Here is a 23528-nt window from a genome sequence, read left to right as displayed (position 1 = left end):
CGTATCGAATCAATCTGACGTTGTATCAATAGAATATTTTCAAATTTAAATCTTCTTCTTCCTCTTTATAAGCAATTCTGCTTGTTCATTGGCGGATTAATACCTCTATGGAAGGTTGTCACTCCATCTTTTAGGTAGTCAATCAACGTATCCTTTTCTATGTGTTTTGGTTCGATTAGTTCCTTTACCTCCGTTCTTTGACCTCTTATGAAGCGCCATATCTCCTTTTGCAGACCCTAGAAATTATTGTTCCACTTATTTCGAAAAGCGTTCCCAGTGCTCATTTTTATTTTTTTTACAAGTGTTTGGTTTCTAATGGTCTTGTAAGTGTGGTATGCCTCTTGTGTTTTGGTTGACATGTATTTCAGGTAAGCTTTTTAAATGATTTACAAAAATACAAAATGCAGTAAGATATATAATATATTAGTTAAGCATTCAAAGTAAACTATGTTTAGTAATTACATAATTGAAATCACACTGCTTCTAGAAGATTTTCTTGATCTACCGCTGGACGGTTCTGAGAAAGCTTTTTCCCTCATAGAAACATCTTCCAAACGTTTTTTGATTTTATCTATTGTGTTTTTTATTTCTTTTTTCTCTGGTATTACAAGATTATCTGAAAGCTTAAGCTCTTCGAATTCGGTAAGATCTAACGCTAGATATGGAGCTCCGCTAGCAACGTGAGCCTTCATCTAAAAAGAAATATTAAAAGTTTAAAAACACAACTAATTCAAAATGCATCAAAAATAATTATAAGTAAAAAATGTAAAAAACTAGAATCAGTATTTATTGAAATGGCGGTTCTTCTTCTACGGCACTACAGCCCAAAATGAGCCTTGGCCTCCTTTATTTTTTGCCTCCACCCTTGTCTGTCTGTGGCTGCTCTTCTCCATACACGGACTCCTAAAAGTGCTTGTGCGTCGCTGCTTACTGTGTCTTCCCAGCGCTTTCTTGGCTTTCCAACTGGTCTCTTTCCCTGCATTCTGGCGTTCAGTGCTCGTTTTGGTAGCCTATCCTCTCCCATTCGTATCACATGTCCGGCCCATTGCAATCTTTGTATTCTAATGAAGTCTGACAGGGGTGTTTCCTTATACAGTTGATAGAGCTCGTTGTTATATCGAATTCTGAAGATTCCGTTTTCCCTCACAGGTCCTAGTGGCGGTACAAATGGCGGTTACTTGATGAAAATTCGTGTGAATTACAAAATAAAACATAAAAATACAACACTGTTTGGTTAGTTTCTACAGTGTATCGTTAACTTTATGTACCATGTCTCGCTGTAAGATCAGCTTCCTTGATAGATAAAATGTCTCTATTTAGTTTAAAATATATCCTAGTGTACAAAGCAAGTTGTATTTAGGCCTTTCGGAAGATTTCTAGTCGTTCGTACATCGTATCTACTTAACTGCTCATGATAAAAGTAATGGAGAAACAGGTATTGGGAGATCTTCATAAATAAACAGTGGATCATAGCAAAATGCATATCTACACCAAAATACATTGTTAAAGTGGATATTAAGTATTCTAAAAAGTTCTTTGTCTAGAGAGGATATCGAGAGGATATGTTTTGTCATCTTTATTATTTACTACTGAATTCGAACATAAAAAAAAAAATGTTAAAAATGTTGAACATTATGTATATCTAGGTCATGTTATCAAACTAGGAAAACCAAATCAAGATGCTGAAATTAAAAGAAGAACACAACTGGCATGGGGCGCTTTCGGCAAATTAGCATATATCTTGAAAAACACCTCCATTCCTGTAAACTTAAAGAAAAAGGTGTATAACACATGCATACTACCAGTTTGTACTTACGGCTTGGAGACAGTAGCCCTTACCAAAAAATCTGCTAAAAAATTAGAAACAACGCAAAGAGCAATGGAACGAATCATGCTTGGAATATCACTAAGAGACAAGATTAGAAACACCGAGATAAGACGTAGAACGAAGATTAGGGATATTGTGGAAGAAATTGCAGAAATGAAATGGCCCTGGGCAGGTCACGTAGCCCGATATAATGACAACAGGTGGACACGGAGAATTCTAGAATGGAGACCAAGGACGACAACAAGAAGCACGGGAAGACCTCAAAAAAGATGGGTAGATGACATAAGAACAGTGGCAGGCAAACAGTGGATTAGATTGGCGCAAGATAGAGAAAGATGGAAGTAATTGGGAGAGACCTACATTCAGTAGTGGATGGAAATTGGTTGAAAAAGAAGAAGAAGACTGAATTTGAACATCATTATAGTTATCAACAATTTTTGATATGGTAATGTTATTGTCTTACTATCTATCTTATCATATCGATCGACTAGCAATAATCTCAGAATGAGTCTTAATAAGCAGCAAACAACACAAAGTAACGTAAACATATCAAAGAGTTACAAAGACAAAGCTTATAAAAAGTCAGAAAATAACAATAACAATTACAATTTACTGAAATTGCATAAATTGTCAATATCACAAAATAAAAGATAATAAAAATAAACAATCCATTGCAAAATTTATATAAATTGCAAATTGCAAAATACTTTAGTTACTTGTACATAAAGCTATTCGTTAAGAAACTCTTCTACTGAATAATATGGTCTTTCAGATAGATAGACTTTTCTCATTTTACGTTGCTTGGGGAAAGATTCTTTACTAACTCAGTGGGCGGGATCATCAATAAACATCAAAGGTGGAGCAATTATGATTATATCTTGCTGAAAAAACATGTAGGTGTTTACGAATTAAGCAAACCGTTTCTAAAATATATAAAGAGGGAACTGTTAAAATTCCGTGATTTTTTGAAATATTTTCTGCAATCTGTTATTCTTCTAAGGCCAAACAGATACCGTTTTGCTCTTTTTTGTTTTTGTAGTTTAAAACTAACATCAGATTGAGCAGCTGTACTAGAACCCCAAAAAGAAAGTCTATACCGAAGAAGAGGCTCAAACAAAAAAAATATGTTATTTTGGAAGATACTCAATTGATTTCCTTTGAAACAGAGCTTATTACATAGCAGGCTAAGGCTAGTTGTTTATTTAACAAATCGATATGAAGGAACCATTTAAGGTGGCTGTCTATAAAAATATCAAGAAATTTTACAGAATCAACGATACTGACTTGGCTGTTATTAAGAACTAAGTGTTGAAGAGCTCCTTGACAGGATAATGCTACTGTCTTATCCACGTTAAAAGAGCGTAATTCTTATAGTACATTTTATAGTACGTTCCAGACGATTCTTATAGTACATTTTTTTAGCTGTTTTGATAAATTTTAGATAGGTTCCTCTGTACTTGGTGATATATTCAGTGACATACATGTTGGTAGTAAATTTCTTGATGTACAGAGGTGAACGCATATTCTTGGTTGATATACGGATACCTTTGGTAGTCCAGGGTCTCTGATGTTATGGCTTAATTGTAACTAAAGGAAATGCCTTATTTAATATACAGACAAGCCTATCTAAAAAATTACTGCAATTATAGTCCACGTTCATAGAAAAAAGTGCCACCCAAAAGTCAAGCATAAATTTTGGAATTTACGAAAGTTTTAGTCGCAAAAAATCTTACCTTAACATCGGGTTTTTAAAGAGGATTTGTTGAGAGTGTTAAACTTGGTATAAACTGCTTTATGTAAGTATAGTATATAGAGGCTTTCAGTCGCGGTTGTTCTTCATACGGGGAAACTGTCCGGTTACCGGTTTCTGAACACGTGTTTCGCGGTACTAACACTGAGATCATGAGATATAGCACATTTGCGTCTGTACACGATTTAAAATAGTACTTGCGGTATTTTTCGCGTAACTATAAGCGAGAGAGATAATTAGAGTGGAGAAAAAGCGTGGTAAGTCTGTACCAAGCGATAGGTAGCGATAGAGAGATTATACGTCTGCCTAGTAGGACTCAGCAGACGAAAGAGAGGACGACTGTTTCTAGCAACAGTCAGCAGTCAAGAGAGAGTGTCCGTTACCATCGAGAGACAACAGGCAAGAGGAGAGTCTTTCTTCCTTGCTATCTTACAACTGTCTGTATTTCTAATGGAGTGGGGTTGAAATGTGAGTAGGAAGGGTTGGAGAACGGGAAATAATTGTAAAATTGTGGCAGAATGGTAGCTAGTAATACAGCGAAAAAATGACATGATTTTTCGCATGTGAAAAAATTGAACATATATATATATATATATATATATATATATATATATATATATATATATATATATATATATATATATATATAATTTTATTTAATAAAACTCTATACCCATGTTACTATATAGTTTTCTAGGTTTACAAATTTTAACATACCTGCATCTTTTTGGCTTCTAGTACTGCAATCTTATAGTTTATATCAGTCTTTACAGTTCCCAAATCAAAGAAATCCTTTTCAATTATAGAAGTTAACTCCTCGTTTAATTCTGTGCCAGTTTCGTCATTACATTGGCTAAAATTTTAGAATAAATAGAACAAGAAAAAGACTAATAATTATTTTTGTGCTTACTTGTTTTCCTTAAGTTCTGCAATAGGTATCTGCCAACAATTCGGTATTAACACACTATTTTGTAAAGGTGGAGAAGGTAAAATAGACATGTCGTTTGATTTTTCAATGTTATTGTCTTCAAAAGTTGTCCGTATGCTGGCAATATGATTACAACAAGTCAGCAAAATATTTGATCTTTCCCATTTGTTGGCATGTATCCTAATAAAGAAAAATATATTTTGCTGTGTACCTATCATTTACATATTAGCACTAATATTAACTACACACTATAAGTATTACCCCCGAATTTCTTCATCCAATTTTGGCCTCTCCTCTACTTCTGAAATACCAAAATATTTTTTATGCAAACTAATGTTATCTTTATATCGCAAATACTTCGAGCTACGTTTGGCACCTGGGTAAATATTTCTTCTACCAAATTCTATACGTTTTCCTAGTATATTAAAAGCTGGAAATTCAATATTTATTGTTTGGAGACATTTATTTTCATTTATTTCCCATAGTTTTAGTATCTACAACAAAATAGTCTTTTGTCTGGGCGATTTTCCATTGTTATAAATATTAAATTGTTGAGGTAGCAAGCACCTTGTATTATTTTCAGTCTAATAATTATAAATTTTAAAGCAAGAGAGTGCCATCTACTAATATTTTAAGATAAATCTTTATGCTGTCTTTACTAACAGCATAGTAGTGCTCTAACAAATAGGTTTTTAAATTTACTGAGAGATGGCGCAAGTAGTAGGTTAGGCTACACATCTTTCTTTTCCAGATAATATTTCAAAACTGAATAATAGTCCAGGAAATGAAGCATTTCACCTCGCAATTTTTTCGTCCTGCGTGCATTGACTTGAAATTTTAACAGAAGGTAGATAATAGCCTAAGGATCAAAATCTATATCAAACCAAAGTGCGCCAAAGCCTTGGGGGTGGTTGCCACCCCATCTCGTGGGTGAAATTTTTTTTTTACGTTTTAACCACAGGTTTCGATTAAAAAAGTAATTCTAAATAAAAAATGTTCTATACATTTTTTTTGTAAAACTGATATTTTTCAAGTTATTCGCGATTGAAAGTAACAACTTTTAGACGAAAAAATCGACGTTTTTAATCGATTTTTCGCGAATAACTCGAAAATGGTGCATTTTATCAAAAAAATTGTAGAGAACAAATTTGTAGCTTTTAAAAAGACAAATACAATTCATTTTTTAAAATGTTTTGCGATATGATAGGAACCGAAATACGGCCTATCAATGTTCAGCGGTTTTCTTTAAATGCCAAATTTGAAAGATTCAAAGTCAAATATCGGAAAAATGATGCATTTTTGGAAGAAAACTCATAGAACCTTTTTTAAAGAGCATAAATAGACCTATCATAAAAAAAAAGACTCTAGCTCAAAAATTGAGTGAGTTATGATGAAAATAAGGTCAATACCTCATTTCTTTACGAAAAAATCGATGAAAACAACCCCCTGACCACCCCCATAATTAAAATCGTTCTTCACCCTTCTGCAATTCTCTTTGTACATGTATTGTTAATACGTCCAAGAAGTTTGACCCATTTAAAATGCTTAGTTTTAGAAAAAGTACAGCTTAAAGCGAGAAACGATTTACAATTTCATATTTTGTACCCTTCTTTTTTTAAATATCCCCGAAAATACTGAATATATGAAAAAAATAAAAATGTACTAAACTGTAGCTTTTCTAATGACTAAAATTTTCCTTTATTTAGATTTGTTGTACAATGAATATTTGGCAAGATATAGCCGTTTAAAGCATCGATTTACGATCAAGCACCATCTTTTTCGAGCCCTTTAAACTCACCCCATGTAAAAACCAAGGGTTCCAAAAAGATTTAATTCACAGATCCTTGTAGCTCTTAAAAACCTCTACAAAATTGTTTTTGAAGAAACACTTTATCGTTAAAAATGAAGGAAATACGTTAAAAAACTAAGTAATTTTTTTCCGGAAAATTCCAATTTTTTCAATTTATATCTATTAAATTAGTTTATAAAAACTGCAATGTTGTAAAGGGTGATTTTCAAAAGTTGAAAAGTTGCAAAATTTTGGCAAAAAATTGTTTTCACCTATAGCACTCATAACAATTGATTTTTAAGGGTTGAAAATTTATGAAATTGTATTTTAAATTATAAAAAAATCACTATTTAACTAATCCAAACCAAATTTCACTCATCTTAAGATTTGTAATGTTATTTTACAATTTTTGAAAATTAGAGGTAGTTTTCACCCCTAAGAACAATCAGGGTTCATCGACATGACATAAACTATAAAGCAGAGGGTGAGTTGAGCTTAAATCCAAATTTTTATCCAAATCGATCAAAGGCGAAATCATTTTTTTAGAATTTCCATAAAAAACCATAGTATTTCCTTTGCCATATTCCTTATTATTGTTTTAACTATATACCATTCTTCTTTGACATTATTTTATTTACCTCTTTCAAGTTTTATTTTCTGCTGGTACTCATTCTTCTTTATCTAACTACGTGTGTGTTCCACTCTTTTCTATTTAATATCAGTCGCATTAACTGCTTATGGTTGTTAGCGATTAGCTTTTTTTGCATTAAAATTTTTGGTTGCATTTAGTTTTTGCTTAGATTCCTTTCCAATTTCTTGTTTTATAGTCGCTACTGCCAGAAAATGGTCTGTTGCTGTCTGCTATCTATTTGACTGGCAGTGTTACCATCCAAGGAGATCCATGTTATTTTATAGATATTTTTCTGTCAAAATGTGTACTCATGATTTTCATATTCTGTTCTATTGCAAAATTTACTATCAGTATGCCGTTTTTATTTTATGTTTCGTGTTTACTTTTCCATCCCGTTATATTTATAGATGTTTTCTCTTCCCATTTTTGTGTTACAGTCGCCTATTACTACTTTTAGATCGTACTACGATAGATCGTTTAAAAGGTCTTCTAATTGTTGGTAAAAATCAATCACTATAGATATTTTACGGTACTTTCCTCTCAGATGTAAACAGCAGATCCTTTCCGAGAATGGTTTAACGTCTACCACATTTCTCTTGAGACTTTATTAAAAAATCTATACCCAGCAGTCTATTGGCTCCACCACCATTAAACAAGATTGATTTATCAACTTCTGATATTCTGGTTGTCTTAAATTTTGTTTCTTGGAGAGCAAGAAGGTTTAGTTTGTATTGATTCAAGATGCCTATTAAGTTTTTTACTCCTCCCTTTTCATAAATACTTCTAACATTCCTCGTGGTTATTTTTCGTTAGTTTTCCCTTAATTATATCCTTTTTTGTTTGCCCGTTTCTATCATTATCATTATCTTTTTTAGGTTAACATTTGCTCCTTTGGTTTCCATAGTCGTGTCCTTATTCTTTGCCTTTTTCGTTTATATTTATTCACAATGCTGTAATTTTAGAATTAGTAATTTTTTTACATTAATTTCTAACAAGGGTTGCTTTTTAAGGGTTGAAATATGATGGAACTCTATTCAAAAGTATAAAATAATCATTAATAAACTAATTCAAACCAAATCTTACCCATATTCAGGTTTAATATGTTATTTTATAATTTTTGACAATTAGGGGTAGTTTTCACCCCTAAAACCCTTCAGCGCACTTCGGTTCGATATAGATTTTGATCCTTGGGCTATCACCTACCTTCTGTTAAAATTTCAACTCAATCCATGCAGGACGAAAAAATTGCGAGGTTTTAACTTTTTTCGAGCTTCATTTCCTGAACTATAAATTCACTTGCCCTAAATACGTACGGAATTTAAAAAAGTTTAAAAAATACTGTCTAAAAAAAGACTAAAAAAACTGTCAACACTAGCAAAACATAGCCGCTTCATTTAATTTTTAAGAATTTTAATAAATTGATCTTTTTTACTCAACCAGAGGTTAAAACGAAATATCATTAATGCATGAATTCCCCAACAAAATATCTGTGTAAAGCTTTTTTTACATTATGCAATTTTAATGATACGCAAGACAGATGCAACTGCGCGCACCCACCCGACATTTTCTAGCAATACTTATTCTGTGCTAGACGAAAAAATTAGAATATGTCATATTTTTCATGCTTTTTTGATGCAATTTATTGTCAAAATTCATGTTGCCAATATAACCATATTTATAATTTAGAATAAAATTTTATTTTTTTTATTGGTAGCCCATTTTGCTTATTTAAAATACGCCGTAGCGTGTTTAAATAATTCACTTTCAAAATCTCGCGTGTTATAAAGTTACCATGGCAACATCAACAGTTTTAAATATTTATCTGACCTGTCAGGAGTACATAACTTGTAACTACAAATAAATAAAATATGAATAAAATGTTACAAACAAATATTTCAAAAACTTTATTCAAATATTTGGAAATCTTTATCTTTTAAATGAATAGGAAAAGTACAGTAGTTGGTATTGTTTGAAATAATTTATACTTCCGTTTTTTAAATCAGAGGAAATTAGGGTTCAAATGAATATTACCGACATTATCGGAAGCCAATGGGGTTGTACCTTCATTAATTGCACTTCCAATAATGTTTGAAACATTCTTCTTATTCTTCTTTTAAATAATATAAACCAGTAATAACAATTTATCTGATGTGACAGATTGCAAAGTAATTTTTGTTTTTTATTATTATTAGCTCTTATTTCAATTTTTTGTAGTAATAATACATGGTTTTACCAATAAAAAAAAATAGCGTAAAATATTCGTGGATAACTGATCTTTAAAACACTTGCTCTATTTTTAGCACTCACGCAAAAATCGCACTCGTTTTAAAGACCCTAATATCCACTTATACTTAATATACTATTATGTAAGTGTAAATGTTATTCTTCTTCTTCTTCTTTTGGCATCATAACCCTGGATGGGTCTTTGCCTGTCTGGCTATGTCCTTCCATTCAGATTTCTCTTGGCCTCTTCTCCTCCATTGTCTTATATTCATGGTTTTCGGGTCGTCTTCCACGTCCTCCAAACATCTCGTCCTGGGCCTTCCTTTTTTCCGCATTCCTACCGGCTTCCACTGTAACATCTTTATCGTTTTCGAGTCTTCTTATCGCTGAACATGTCCCAGCCATAACAGTCCTTGACTTTTCACAAATTTTACTTTACCCTTTATTAAGTGCATTTACCTCGTCATTTCTCATGATCCTCTATGTATCGGGCCATATACTTTTCTCAGTATCTTTCTCTCGAATGTCTTCCTCTTGTGCTTGAGTTGGGCTTCCTCTTTTTTAGTCATTACTCAGGTTTCACAACCATAGGTTACTACGGTCTAATCAAAGTTCTGTAAACCGGAGTTCGCCCCGCGATACGTTCTGACATTAGTTATGTTTGTTGCCCATATGTTTGAGATGAGGATGTGGTTCATGTTATTAGATGCAATAATTTGTGATTTATATTTAAATATATTTAATGCTGTACTGCAATTTCCAAGTGAAAATATCTGTTGGCAGCAGTGAAAGTGGTATCTCAAAATTGCACAAAAATAATTGTTATGTAAGCAGATCACCTAGGCAAGGAATATACCTTGCAAGAAGGACTTGCATAGCATTAGACTTTCATGGTCTATATGCAAAGTTACTTTAATGATTTGCTACACATGGTCTATTCCCTATTTAAAATTGTGGGATTATGGTACTGGAAGGGAGAGGATTGACAAATAACAGATGTCTAATGTCTACATCGTTAAAAGATAACCTCTTTAAAATAAAACTAAAATTGTTTCAGCATTACAAAATCCAATGCATATTGCCAAATTTTAGAAAGGACTCTTTTGAGTGGCCAACCCTGTATATATGTTCAGTTATTTGTTCTATGTTCGTTTGTTCTGTTGTGATTCTAAGGCCTTCTTTTTAGTTTTGTATGGATTTACTTTTATTGTCTTCTATATTTAGTACTATTTTTATTGATTCATTATTCGAATCTTCAATCTTTTTTATAATTTTTTCATACTCAATATAAACAAAATGTCACAAGCATATCGCTTATGGCTTAGATATTATGACTGTATGTTAATACTGAATATTCGGTATAACTTTTTAAATATGTCTAACAGTGCTAGGTTAAACAATTTTGGTAATGTAGAGTTTTCCTCGTCCACGGTTTATTTTATTGAGCTTAGTTTATTCCACAAGTTTGGATAATATTTTTAGAAACTTATACAAAGTAGGTTTTGTGTATAGAACGCCTCAATCATCTCGGAAACTGTGATTTTTATTGTGTAAGATCGCGGGGACCATTCGATAAAATCACGCCTTCCAATCCATCTTCTGGCAAACACATCGGTATTGTCCTCATCACTTGCGCATAGTAAGGTGGAGTATCTTGTTGTAGCCAAATATTGTCGTTTCCACTTGGGCCAGAGGCCTTCGTGTTTGTAAGATAGTCGTTCGCATAAATATTTACTTAATGCCCTTCGTACATAAATAACTATTAATGTACTGAATATTGTAAGGAAAGAATCTTTTCTGTGTCCTTAGTAATTCAAGGGAAGTTTCTTTAACTAAGCAGTTTTCTCTTCTTATCGCTTCTATTATTAAAAATGTTTACAATATATTGATTACCTTTATAGTTAGAGAAAATGCGAATTATGATGCCAATTTGTACTGTTTGGTGCATACTAGATTCATGTCTTATTCCACCATATACACAGTTATGGATCTTTAATTTTCGGTATCTTTTATGTTTCATTTCTTAAGTAATAACTAGTTTGTTTTGGTTTTGTCGTAAATTTTTTTCACTAAATATTTTTTTCATTGTGATATACAAGGCCTGGCTTATTATTCCTACACAGCTCAACTTTTCCAACAATAAATCCCATTTTTATGGTGATTTATTATTATAAAGTATCTTTCAGTATTTTTTGATTTCATGTTTATCGCAGTGAACATATATTCCAATTAAAACACCTTAGGTGCCTTCAGCTCCACTAGTAGCTATATATGATGAAGAAACTAACACCGGCGTCATCTCAGAAAATTTTTAAACCTACGTGAAAACATTTTATTGCAAATGTTAAACAACGTTTTAAAATAAATCCACTGATATACTACGTCTACACACCACCACTACATAATAAATAACTTACTCCATCTTCAGAGAAAGACAAAATTGTTTTTTGGTTGTCCATTATAGCTACGTCAACAATTTTTTGTTGGTGTCCAGTAAAAACTGCTATTGTGTTTGAAGCTAATACCGAATTCCATACTCTTATCGTTTTATCATCACTTCCAGTTACCAAAATATTTAGAGTTGTACTAAATGAGAAACAGTTACATCCCTACAACAAAAGATTGGTGATAACTTCTATTTTAGTAAGTATATTTAAACGTAGATTCTAGATATTACGGCGATAGAGGTTTCTACAAAAATATTGCCCATGGGAGCTATGTAAAAGCACCTGTTCAAGTTATTCATTGCATTCGCGAACAGTTACACTTCAGTTTAAGACATGATTTGCATGTTGCTCTATTCACTTGTTATATTTTACAGATACGATATCTGATTCAGCAGGCTTCAGTTAAAATGGTCTGGCATACTGGTCTGATAAAAAAACTCCACCAAACCTGGATGCCAATCGTTTTTCCAAAAATCAACAGTCACTGAAAAACTTTCTACACCCTTCACTCCTCTTACTTTATACCGCCTACAACAGTGACCTCCCTATCATTAACAACAACACACTTTAAATACACCTCTACTCCATCGTCACGTAGTGCAACACAGTAAAAGAGTAACATTAAATCCAACAAAACACAAATGATCCTTTTCGAACTTTCCAAATACTCTCCACCATACATCAAGTAAAAAAATCACATACTGGTCACTGTAGAAAGACTCTTACTCAGACCATCAGTGCCCTATGAGGGATCATATGAAACTGATGGTACTACACGTACTAATATCAAACTCACCCTAAGCAGGGTGAGACAGAGAGCTAACCTCCTAAAAGCATTATAGTGCCTTTTAGAAAAGCTTATTTTTCCCAGACCGTGATGGCTTTGACAGTCTCGTATTTAAAATCGTAAATTGAAGATCGCGATTTGAAGAATATTGCCTACCAACAAATCTACGTGTATTTATAAACTCAAAACCAAAGGAACAACGAGACTTTTCTATGTAAGTTGTACATATTATATTATTGGTAAAGTGTTTCCATATAAGATCAGCAAAGGAGATAAGGCTTTTTGAAGGTGATGTCACTAAAGTGAAAAAATGGACATATACGATTTGGCAATCTCTAGTTTTGACTTTAAAGATACTTGTGTATGTCTGATAATAGACAACAACATTGAAACCGTAATTATGTGCTGGCGTTTTAGTAGTTTTATGACTTCTGACATAATTACTGAGAAAGTGTTGGCCTTCGGAGACATAGATTGCGCTACATGCACCTCATCTACTGCAAGCTTTACTTTGCACGACAATTTGCAATTATTGTGAAAAATTCAAGCTTCAATCAAGCCTATTTCTGTTCAATTAAGTCTTTTTTGTGTTAATACATTACTACAGACGTTTGCTTAAAAGCTTAAAAGACATTTGCAAAAATTCCATTACATTATTATAGCATATAGAGATGCTATAATTTCAGGTATGATTTGTTGTGTTAGAGAAGGTCTTTTCATTATGGTCTGAAAGGATTTTGGACATTTGATGCCTAAATACTTTTCTATCAGCATCATGTCCAACATGATTAGCAGGGCCGCCGCTACCATGTGTGCCAAGTGTGCATCGCACACGGGCGGCCAACAATAGGGGCGGCCAAAAGCAGTCCACTGATGATAATACTTTTTTAAAACGAAAATAAATTCAAATAATTAAATAGTAATGATTCAGATAATTCTGTAAACTCTAATATTCCAAAAAATAATAATTATTCAGTACGTGATAATACTTAAATGCGTTTCATTTATCATGTATACTTCTTTTTTTCATCCTAATCTAAAAAAAAATGTCAGAAAATATTATTTATTGTATGAACTGCCGCCCTTTTGCAGGTACAGTCATAAAGCAGTTTCGGGAATACTTTTTAATTCAAAGCGGCTGGCGGCTTTGGGACTTCAGTTATTTGGGATTTTACACGTAGATGCTTTAGAAGAATTTAGGCAAGTGGTTGTAAAGTTTCTGTTATAATATTGTTCCTATGGTTATGTTTATAGATGGTTTAATATTTCTTATGTTCAGTCTTAGTTGAGAATTCGATGAATTTAGACACGCTTTTGATAAACGATTTTGTTTGTAAAATATAGTAGTGTACCCGTTTCTTTTGCACAGAAGGTACTGTATTTCGAAGTAACGTCGAGATCAGAGCAATTTTATTCGTATACGCGTTACGGCTACCTATTATTTGGAGAAACATTATTTGGACAACTTATTTGAAGTGTTTTTGGCTTTGTTCTTAAGTGATAATTTCAAAATGTCCGAAAGAAAAAGAAAACGACTTTTAGGATTTCAATATAGAAAAATAAAAGAGGCAAAAACTGAGGAGAAATAAAAAACTTAGCGGTGCACTGAAATCGTTTTTGATGAAAAATATACATGAAAATGTAGAAGACTCGGATATAAATTTAGGACCTTCAAGCGAAGTCCAAACCATAGAAAAAAGTACCAAACAATTGAATATTCCTGCGGATAGAGACGGAGGATTTGATGACAATAATAGCGATAGTGGGAGTGCTGATGCTGAAACGCCTGAACCTGAAACCACCAACCAAGACAGAACAATTTATGTTCCAGTTAATCTGGATTACAGGAAGCTCCAGCATATACTTGGTTTCAGATGATCTCGGAAAATGGCCTGCAAATATGAATCCAAGTGAAGTTTAATTTGTTGTTGAAAATTATCCTCAGCAAATTTTCAGAAACTTATTATTATCGCATATTAACTAATCAAGACCAAATTCATCGCCCGTGGTTACTTTACTCATTATCACTAAATAGTGTTTTTTGTGCACCTTGTAAACTGTTTTGTTGTGATGAAAGCAGCCGACAATTACTTAGTGGAATTAATGGGGTAAGTAACTGGCAACATTTAGCTATTATTTTAAAAAGACATGAATCCGGTGCAGCTCATATAAAATATTCTCAAAAACTGTTTGAACTATCTACAGCATTAAAAAAGGATTTACACTTGTCTCTGCTCATCAAAAATTATATGAAATGGAGAAAAAACATTGGGGCGCTGTTGTTGAAAGATTATTATAAATTGTAAAATTTTTATCTAAACAATGATTAGCTTTTAGAGGATCATTAAATAAGTTATTTGAACCAAATAATGGAAATTATTTGCAGTTAGTTGAAATTATTTTCTAAGTTTGACGCTGTATTATCAGAGCATTTTCGTCGTGTGGAATCCAAGAGTACAAATAAACCACATTATTTAGGATGGCAACATCAAAATGAATTGATTGGCAAACTCTGTTCAGGACGTTATCCTGAAACAAATTCGAGAATCTAAATATTTTTCTATCATATTAGATTGTACCCCAGATATAACGCACGTAGAACAAATAACAATTGTAGTAAGATGTGTTTCAACTTCAACACCAGTTCAGATATTTGAATACTTCTTGGGCTTTTCTCCTGTAACTGACGTAACTGGACAAGGTCTGTTTTAATTTATAGAAAATAAACTGAATGAATTAAATATAAATATTAATAATTTGCGTGAACAGAATTACGATAATGGAGCCAATATGCGTGGTAAACACATTGGATTGCAGAAGAAAATCTTAGACAAATATCCTCGAGTAGTGTTGGAAGGGGGGCGGCAAATATTAAGTTGCACACGGGCGGCCAATACCTTAGCGGCGGCCCTGCAATGATTAGCTAATACACTACCAATGCAACCAAACTGCAGTATTACCTTTTATGGAGACGATACCATTCGTTTCAAATGTTATTAAAAAATGTTTGTAACCCAGTCGATAGTGGCTCTCATAATCAAATTTTTTGCTGAGTCAATACATACTTCTGGCCACTGCTGTGAAAACAATATTTGGTCAAATTCGCGACTATTATATCTGGTATCAGATTACCGGAAATATTAAAAAATAAGATATGAAGTAAAAAAATTGCGTAATGGTTTCGATCCTACAAATAAATAAATATATCATCAGACAATCACTCTGCCTCTCGGCCAAACCTGTAGTATATATTTTTTTCAATAATTTTGAAATATAATATTTTACACTATTTTTAAAAATTATTTTAATCGACTAAATTACCTTTCTCATTTTTAAAATATAAGGTTGTTTATTCAGCGACATATACTTCTTCATCAACGATGTATTCGGATCTTTACTGCAACTGATAACGGCATTCTCTATGCTACAATATTCCATTTGTTCGACGTTACTGTTATGGACTGCTTTGTAGAACTGAATTTTCAGGTACAGTTTTTCATATTTTAGTTCCTATAAAAGTAAATAATTTGGAGGATCACAAATATATCAGTATAGGGACATCAGTATTAAACAAGTAATGGAAATAAAATACCTGGTAATTACACTGTCTAGCTATGGACGCTATATGCAACGGTGCGAAAGAAGTCATTGGTGACTACGAGCGGAAGAAGAAGAACGAATGGATGACAGATGAAATATTACACCTTATGGACAGAAGGAGGGAAAATAAGAATAATCCCGAACAATATAAAGAACTGGATAGAACTGTCAGCCGAAAGATAAAAGAATCCAAAGAGAAATGGTTACAAGAAAAATGTCAAGAAGAGCTGGAATGAAGACACGATAGTTTTAATATGCATACAAAAATCAAGGAGTTTACTTATACTTACAAGAAAAAACAGTTTGGTAAACAACAAACTCATTGTAGATAAAGAAGAACAGTTACGGACTTGGGCAAATTACATAAAAGATTTGTTTACGGATTATCGTCATATTTCTACGAACACTCTTGATCTGAATGGATCAAAAATATTGAAAAGTGAGGTGATAAAAGCTATAGATCAAACGAAAGATGGGAAAGCAACAGGATGCGATGAAATACCAGTCAAATTTTTAAAAGTCTTTAACGAGAACAACCTGAACGTAGTATTAGAACTGTTTAATAAGATATACGATACTGGTCAAATTCCATCGGAATGGTTGAAATCTACATTTGTGCCCCTTCCCAAGAAATCGAATTCTAAGACGTGTAGTGAATATCGCCTTATAAGTTTAATGAGTTACACCCTTAAAGTATTCTTGTGTATTATCCATTCCAGAATAAGAGCAAAATTAAAACACATCATAAGTAAAACACAGTTCGATTTTAGATGCGGTTTTGGAACTCGAGAGCCGCTCTTTGCAATACAAGTCTTGATTCAAAAATGTCTGGATCAACAGAAATATGTTTACGCCTGTTTTATCGACTATGAGAAAGCATCCGATAATATCAAATATGACAAACTCATAGAACTATTACATCTTACAGGACTTGACACTAAGGACATCCAGATTATAAAAAATCTATATTGGAATCAAACAGCCCACATGAAGAATGGACATATGATGAGTGAAAACGTAACCATTTCGAGAGGGGTTAGACAGGGCTGTATTCTTTCGCCACTGCTTTTCAACCTGTACACGGAACAAATATTTCTAGAGGCACTGGAAGAGTACAACGAGGGCATCAAGATTAATGGCGTACCAATAAGTAATTTTCGATATGCAGATGATACTGTTATACTGGCCGATAACATTGAAGATTTACAGATGATGCTAAATAGAGTAAATACAAGTGGCAACCAATTTGGACTGAAGATCAATAGAAAGAAAACTAAATTTATGGTGATCAGTAAAAAGAACATTCAACATATCGACCTGAATATTGAAGCCGAACGTATTGAAAGAGTACACTGATTTAAATATCTGGGATATACAGTAAATGATAAGTGCGACCCAGATGTAGAGATTAAGATCCGAATTGAAATGCTACGTACTCTCTACGCTACTTTACGGAGTTGAAGGGAGGACGTTAACAGCAGCAACTATAAAGAAGTTAGCGGCTCTACAAATGTGGCTGTATCGACGCATAATGAGAATACCTTGAACAGACAGAGTGACCAACACAGAGGTATTAAGACGAATGGGTAAAGAGGTGGAATTGTTAACAACTGTTAAAAGGAGGAAAGCGTCATACCTGGGCCATGTGTTCCGTAATGATAAGTACAATCTGCTACAGCTTATCGTGGAAGACAAGATCAAAGGTAGAAGAGGTTTGGGCAGAAAGAAGAAATCCTGGCTGAGAAACTTGAGAGAATGGTTTCAAATACCAGAAGCTGCGAACATAATAACATGCGGCACAAAACAGAGAAACCTATCGTTTAATGGTCGCCAACCTTCGGTAGAAGACGGCACATAAAGAAGAAGCTATGGAGACCTGGACAAAGAAGTGAGAGATCAAGTACAAAAAGCAAATAGACTAGCAGGATGCCTTAATAACATTATCTGGCGAAAGAGACACATTAACACTGAGACGAAGTCAAGAATTTATAAAGCCAGTGTGAGATCAATAATGACATATGCCGCAGCAACAAGACCCAACACAGCCACAACGCAAAGGCTACTAGAAACGGAAGAGATGAGAGTACTGAGAAGAATTGAGATGGAAATATGCTGAGAGATCGAAAGAGAAGTAAATACATTAGAAGAAAATTTAACTTACAGTGTATAAATAAATGAACGCAAAATAGAAAAAAAAAGAATGGAATAACCACATAAGCAGAATGGAGGAGACCCGTGTCGTCAAAATAGCAAGAGATAAGTCACCAATCGGCAGAAGAAGTATCGGACGACCGCGCAAAAGATGGGGTGAAAACCTTCCATAGATGTATTAATCCGCCAATGAATAAGCAGAATTAAAGAGGAAGAAAAAGAAGACAAATATATCGGAATATCAGATTACGTTCTGGAAAGGTCACACTGGACAATGTCAAATTAGTTCTGCTGATCAGATAACTGATCAATTATTCTTGAAAATCATACATTAAAGGATTAACAAAACACTGAAGCACCAGATATTAGTAACACTCAGTTTGTAACACTACAACTACTTCGAAATAAAAAACTGGATAATAAAGACATTAAAATAATATCGAGTTTGTATTTAAACCAAGTTGTTTCATTTATCAGATGACATAGAGATACAACGAGAGGTAAGACAGGCGTGCATACTTACAAAGTTGTGTGTGCAAAAGAAACATTAATTGAAATTAAAGTCAAAGGAAAACTATCAATAATATCAGATATGCAAATGATACGTTAATAATCGAAACGACGATTGAAGAATTAGAGGTTGAATGATTATTGCAAAGGCACAACAAGATAGGTTATGGAATAAGTGCGAATTCGTTCAAAAGATGGACATATATACATCTTTTGGAACAGTCGTAACAAAAAAAAAACATATATTAATATTTAATAATATGACAAAAGCAGAAATAATCTGAGCCTGTCCAGACCACGAATACTGACCTATTATGTGTTTTCCGTAATATTGTACGCCAAGGCATTTGACTGTTGTCAGCACCAGAAGAAGGTCACCGCACTACAAAGAGTAGGATTGGATAAGAACGACATTCGGATCATCATGAATGTATACTGGAACCAGCTTGCTCAAGTCAAGGTCGAAGACCAGTTGACCGACCAAGTGAAGATCATACGAGGAGTAAGGCAAGGATGTGTGCTATCGCCGACTCTTTTCAATATATACTCTGAGGAGATTTTTAATGAAGCCCTCACAAACCTAGACATGGGAATCCGAGTGAACGGTGAATACATCAATAATATCCGCTACGCCGATGACACTGTGTTACTAGCAACCAGCCTAAACGATCTGCAGGCCTTACCAGACCGAGTGCGAACTGTGAGCGTAACATACGGACTGAACCTTAATATTAAGAAAACTAAATTCATGGTTGTCAGCCATACAACTACATAGTGGCACCATACATAGTGAGGTGCTACGTTCTTCCAGTGTTACTATATGGAATTGAAGCCTGGACACTGAAGCAAGCCACTGAAAAACGAATCGAAGCCTTCGAGATGTGGATATACAGAAGGATACTAAAAATATCTTATGTGGACCATGTCACCAACGTTGAGGTCCTACAGCGCATGACAAAAGAAAAAGAAGTGCTTAATTTAATTAAACAACGTAAGCTTGTGTACCTCGGCCACGTGATGCGGAACGAAGAAAAATATCGAATTCTTCAACTCGTTATGCAGGGTAAAGTATTTGGCAGAAGAGGACCGGGACGCCGGCGTATCTCGTGGTTGAAAAATCTCCGACAATGGTTTGGGATGACCTCAGCGGAGCTGTTTCGCAGAGCAGTCAACAAAACCATGATAGCCTTGATGATCGCCAACAACCGGACCGGATAAGGCACTGAAGAAGAAATAATATTGTATGGAATGAAGACATTGACACTAAAAATGGACAATAGCAACAGAATAGAAGCGTTTGAGATGAGGACTTACAGACGAATTTTAAAAATAAACCAGCCATGAAAATAATTTGCAATCTATTACTTTAAACTTATAAAATGATGTAGAAAGTATTGAATATTCCTGTTTGTTTATTCTTTTCCTGTTTTTGTTTTTACCAACTAGTTATTTAGAAAGCACATCATAAATTGTAATATTCTAATTAACTTACATCCCAATAGAACAACGTTATTCTGTCCATATGCTTTCTTCTTAACAACGAATTAGTCGGCTGAATAAATTTAAACACCACTACATCTCCACTGCTGGTACCAGCAAATAAGGCACATTTTGGTTTGGTGTCTGATTGAGTATGATAGAGGTTTTTATAGGATAAACACTAAAAAATATGTTAAAAATATATTAATTATTGCTATTTTCTTAAATTGGTTATATTCAATGATCTAGTAAAGGATTTCGACCTTGTCCAACTAAAAGTCATCATACATTTGCTCTATGATAGACAAATTCCACATAATCTAATCAAAACTGTGCTAAACATATCCCAAGAGAGTCAAATTTAAGCTAAAATAAATAAAGAATTTACAATTCAATACCAGCTGTTAATGGTATTCTTCTAATAAAGAAGGTGCGCAAAATGGGAGGATATAGGACGGAAGATATCTATCTTCAATCTTAATGCTTCGGAGGAAGTGTAGTGGTCATCGTGATGTCGTGTATTGTCGTCTCCAACTATCTGTCTCTGGTCATTTCTTTTAACTTTGCATATGAATTTTGCATATACCTGTAATTTGGTCGATCCATCGTATTGGGGATCTTCCTCGTGATCTCTGACCTTCCGTGTTTCCTTGGATAATAAGTCTTTCCATATTTGCCATGAAATATTTGCTGTGTCGGCTCTCATGATGGACTTTGCTGGATCGCCGTTTACTGACTTTTTGCTCATTTAAAATTGAAATATTTGTCCTATGGTAGGTCCACGTAATTCTTAACATTTTTCTCTAACAGAATATTTTAGTAGCGCTTATCTTTCTTCTTTCTGATTTTAGTAGGGTAGAAGATTCCCATCAATATGTCAGTATTGGAGTCCTTACATAATTTGGCCATCTTTCGTACAACGACTTTGGCTAGATCTACGTTTTATTTCTTCCTGTAGTGACGCTGTGTTTATGATCAATGAACTCAGATATAATTATGAGCTCACAAGCTCAAACCGGTCAGTTGTGGTAATGTGTGGATGATTGTTACATAGTCTATTCACTATCATGATCTTTGTCTTTAATATGTTTAACTGCAGAACAAATATTTGACTTTTGTTTTTAATCAGTCGTATCAGATCAATTAACTCTTCTTGACTATTTGCAAGAAGTGCTGTGCCATTTGCAAAACGTAGGTTATTTATTTTAAGGCCATTTATTGACATTACCTTTTTCCATACTTCAAGCGCTCTTCTCATAATATGTTTCTTATATGGAATTTGTTTGAGAGTGTGTCAAGCACTTCAACTGTTTCAGTAGTGTGTTTGTATAATTCAGTTATAAGCGAAATTAAATGCTGTGGTACGTCTACTTCCTTTAGTATCTGCCATAAGTGCTGTTAAACGCTGAACAGAGCTGTTCAGCGTTTCACCCGACACGAAGAATTGCTGATCTACAGATTCCTGGAAGTAGTAGCGAAGGAAGATCAAAAAAAGATCTGAGAGAAACGCTTAGGCAGGACATGTCGATAAAGGGTATTAATATTAATATGGTCCAAGAGAGACATAATAAAAACATTGGTATTGATGCTAAATCGCAGATATACGAAGCTGTTAGAAGACCTGAAGGAGAAGTATAGGTCAACTTTGAAAAAGGTGGAGTGACAATTTGAACTTAATGCCGGTGGATCAAGTTTAAATTGCTAATTTGCGTAGAATAAAGAAGAAAGACGAAGAAGGTTGTATTGGACAAATTGAGAAAAAGTAAGTAGAACAAGACTTGGAATATGCTTTCCTTCTTTTAAATGGTTAGTCCCTTTCATACAAGGGGAATATACACGCTGTTTACAGGATGGCAGCACTCCATATTAGAAATATAATCCGAGGCCTGAAACTATTGCATAGAAAAACTATTTAAAGTTTAAGTATTTAAAAAACTCACAATGAAATAAAATTGAATTTTGGACAAAAGTAAATTTTGTGAATTTTCTTGAATTTTTATCGGGAAACTGTGATAAATGTACATGAATATGTAACTAAATTTATGGTGTATAAAATATTAATTTGCTGTCAAAATTAGGTATATAACAAAACTTAAATATATAGGTACGTAAAGTTCTCACCTCAATTATATGGTGTACCCCCATGATTAACCAATACGGCTCATGTTTGAGTCCGGAAGCTTCATATATAGCAACACTTCTGGTTGAATTAGCCACAAACAACATTTGTATGTCTTCACAAAAGATCGCGTCCGTTACCCATCGGTTTTTTCTTCTTCTTTCATTATCGGTTCTCTCCAAATCTTCTCTGGTCATAATAACATAGTACGAAGTCAAAAAATTAAGATTGCCATCGTAAATTCCAATTCTGCCATGTTTAGATATTATGGCATAAGAAAAATATTTTTCTGTTTCGAGCAGGACTATTTTTGTTATAATTTCTCTCTAAAATATATTTATTATTTTTCTTTTGATGATTCTATCTACTATCTTTTATACTATAGAGTAAAAACTGTCAAACTTTCATTGCTGTTAATATTGTTTTTAATATTGCACAAACACAAACATTGCGTTTTACCAATGATCAGCTGGCAATCCAAAATTCTGAAATTGGGGGCTAAAAAGTAGACGTTTAAAATTAAGTGCAGCTGATTTCAAACGCAGTGGCGGGAAGTTCCATGAAATATTTTATCGCGTAGCTCTGTAGTCGCGTAGCTCTATTGTAATATTAATTAATTTCAGAAGAATATTTTTTATTTGAACTTACAATTCTGGTCAAAAAATCCAAACACTTGCATTTTATATACTTTTTTTTAAATTTTGTCAGCGTACAGTGGTTTTATTGGAGAGAAAGTAAACATTAATAATAAAAAACGTTCATTCATAACAATAAAAACGGGTTTTTTATTGTTTTTAAATGATTTCGTCAACACCGAAACAAAATTTTGACGTTTAGCAAAAAATAATACTTTATTCTGTTAATTAGCAACAGATTTTTTGCATTTTTTATTACATTTGCGATAAGTTTCACATTTATTATGATAAATTCAGATCACTGTTCGTTGGTGGTTTCAAATCGAGTTAATATAACTCAGGAAAATAATCAAAAGTTGTGGTATTACATGAAGATGGTCGAATTGCAAATTATTTGAATACTGTCAAAAGTACCGTCCATGATGCTCTTGCGAAAGATAGTTAGACTGAAGACCAGATTCATGCAGAAGAAGATGCAGAGATCAGCGTGATGGACGTGTTTTTTTAAGATTTCTGCATGAACTGTTAGAAAAGTCCTGCATGAAAGTGTTTTACGTTCTCATGAGCCAGTAGAATAATTTAAATTAAGAGCAGGTCATCGAGCCAACATGATGAGATTTACTAATGATCACAAAGACTGGACTGTTCAGC

The 23528-nt window shown here is 33.5% G+C and overlaps 1 protein-coding gene across 1 annotated transcript; it reads right to left on the bottom strand.

The window, feature by feature from the left end:
- Nucleotides 1-436: 436 nt before the first annotated feature.
- On the bottom strand, nucleotides 437-22560 carry LOC140444125 (uncharacterized). Its single transcript, XM_072535798.1, has 8 exons — nucleotides 22245-22560; nucleotides 20137-20304; nucleotides 15705-15893; nucleotides 11567-11758; nucleotides 4768-5000; nucleotides 4489-4686; nucleotides 4296-4431; nucleotides 437-692 (listed from the first exon to the last, which is right to left on the bottom strand). The coding sequence occupies exons 1-8, from the start codon at nucleotides 22437-22439 to the stop codon at nucleotides 459-461; spliced, it is 1545 nt and encodes a 514-aa protein (XP_072391899.1). The 5' UTR covers nucleotides 22440-22560; the 3' UTR covers nucleotides 437-458.
- Between the last annotated feature and the right edge of the window lie 968 nt (nucleotides 22561-23528).

Source organism: Diabrotica undecimpunctata, chromosome 6 (genome assembly GCF_040954645.1).
Source record: "Diabrotica undecimpunctata isolate CICGRU chromosome 6, icDiaUnde3, whole genome shotgun sequence".
Lineage (NCBI taxonomy): Eukaryota > Metazoa > Arthropoda > Insecta > Coleoptera > Chrysomelidae > Diabrotica > Diabrotica undecimpunctata.
Note: the sequence above shows the minus strand (reverse complement) of the source record. Positions and strands in the feature narration are given on the sequence as shown.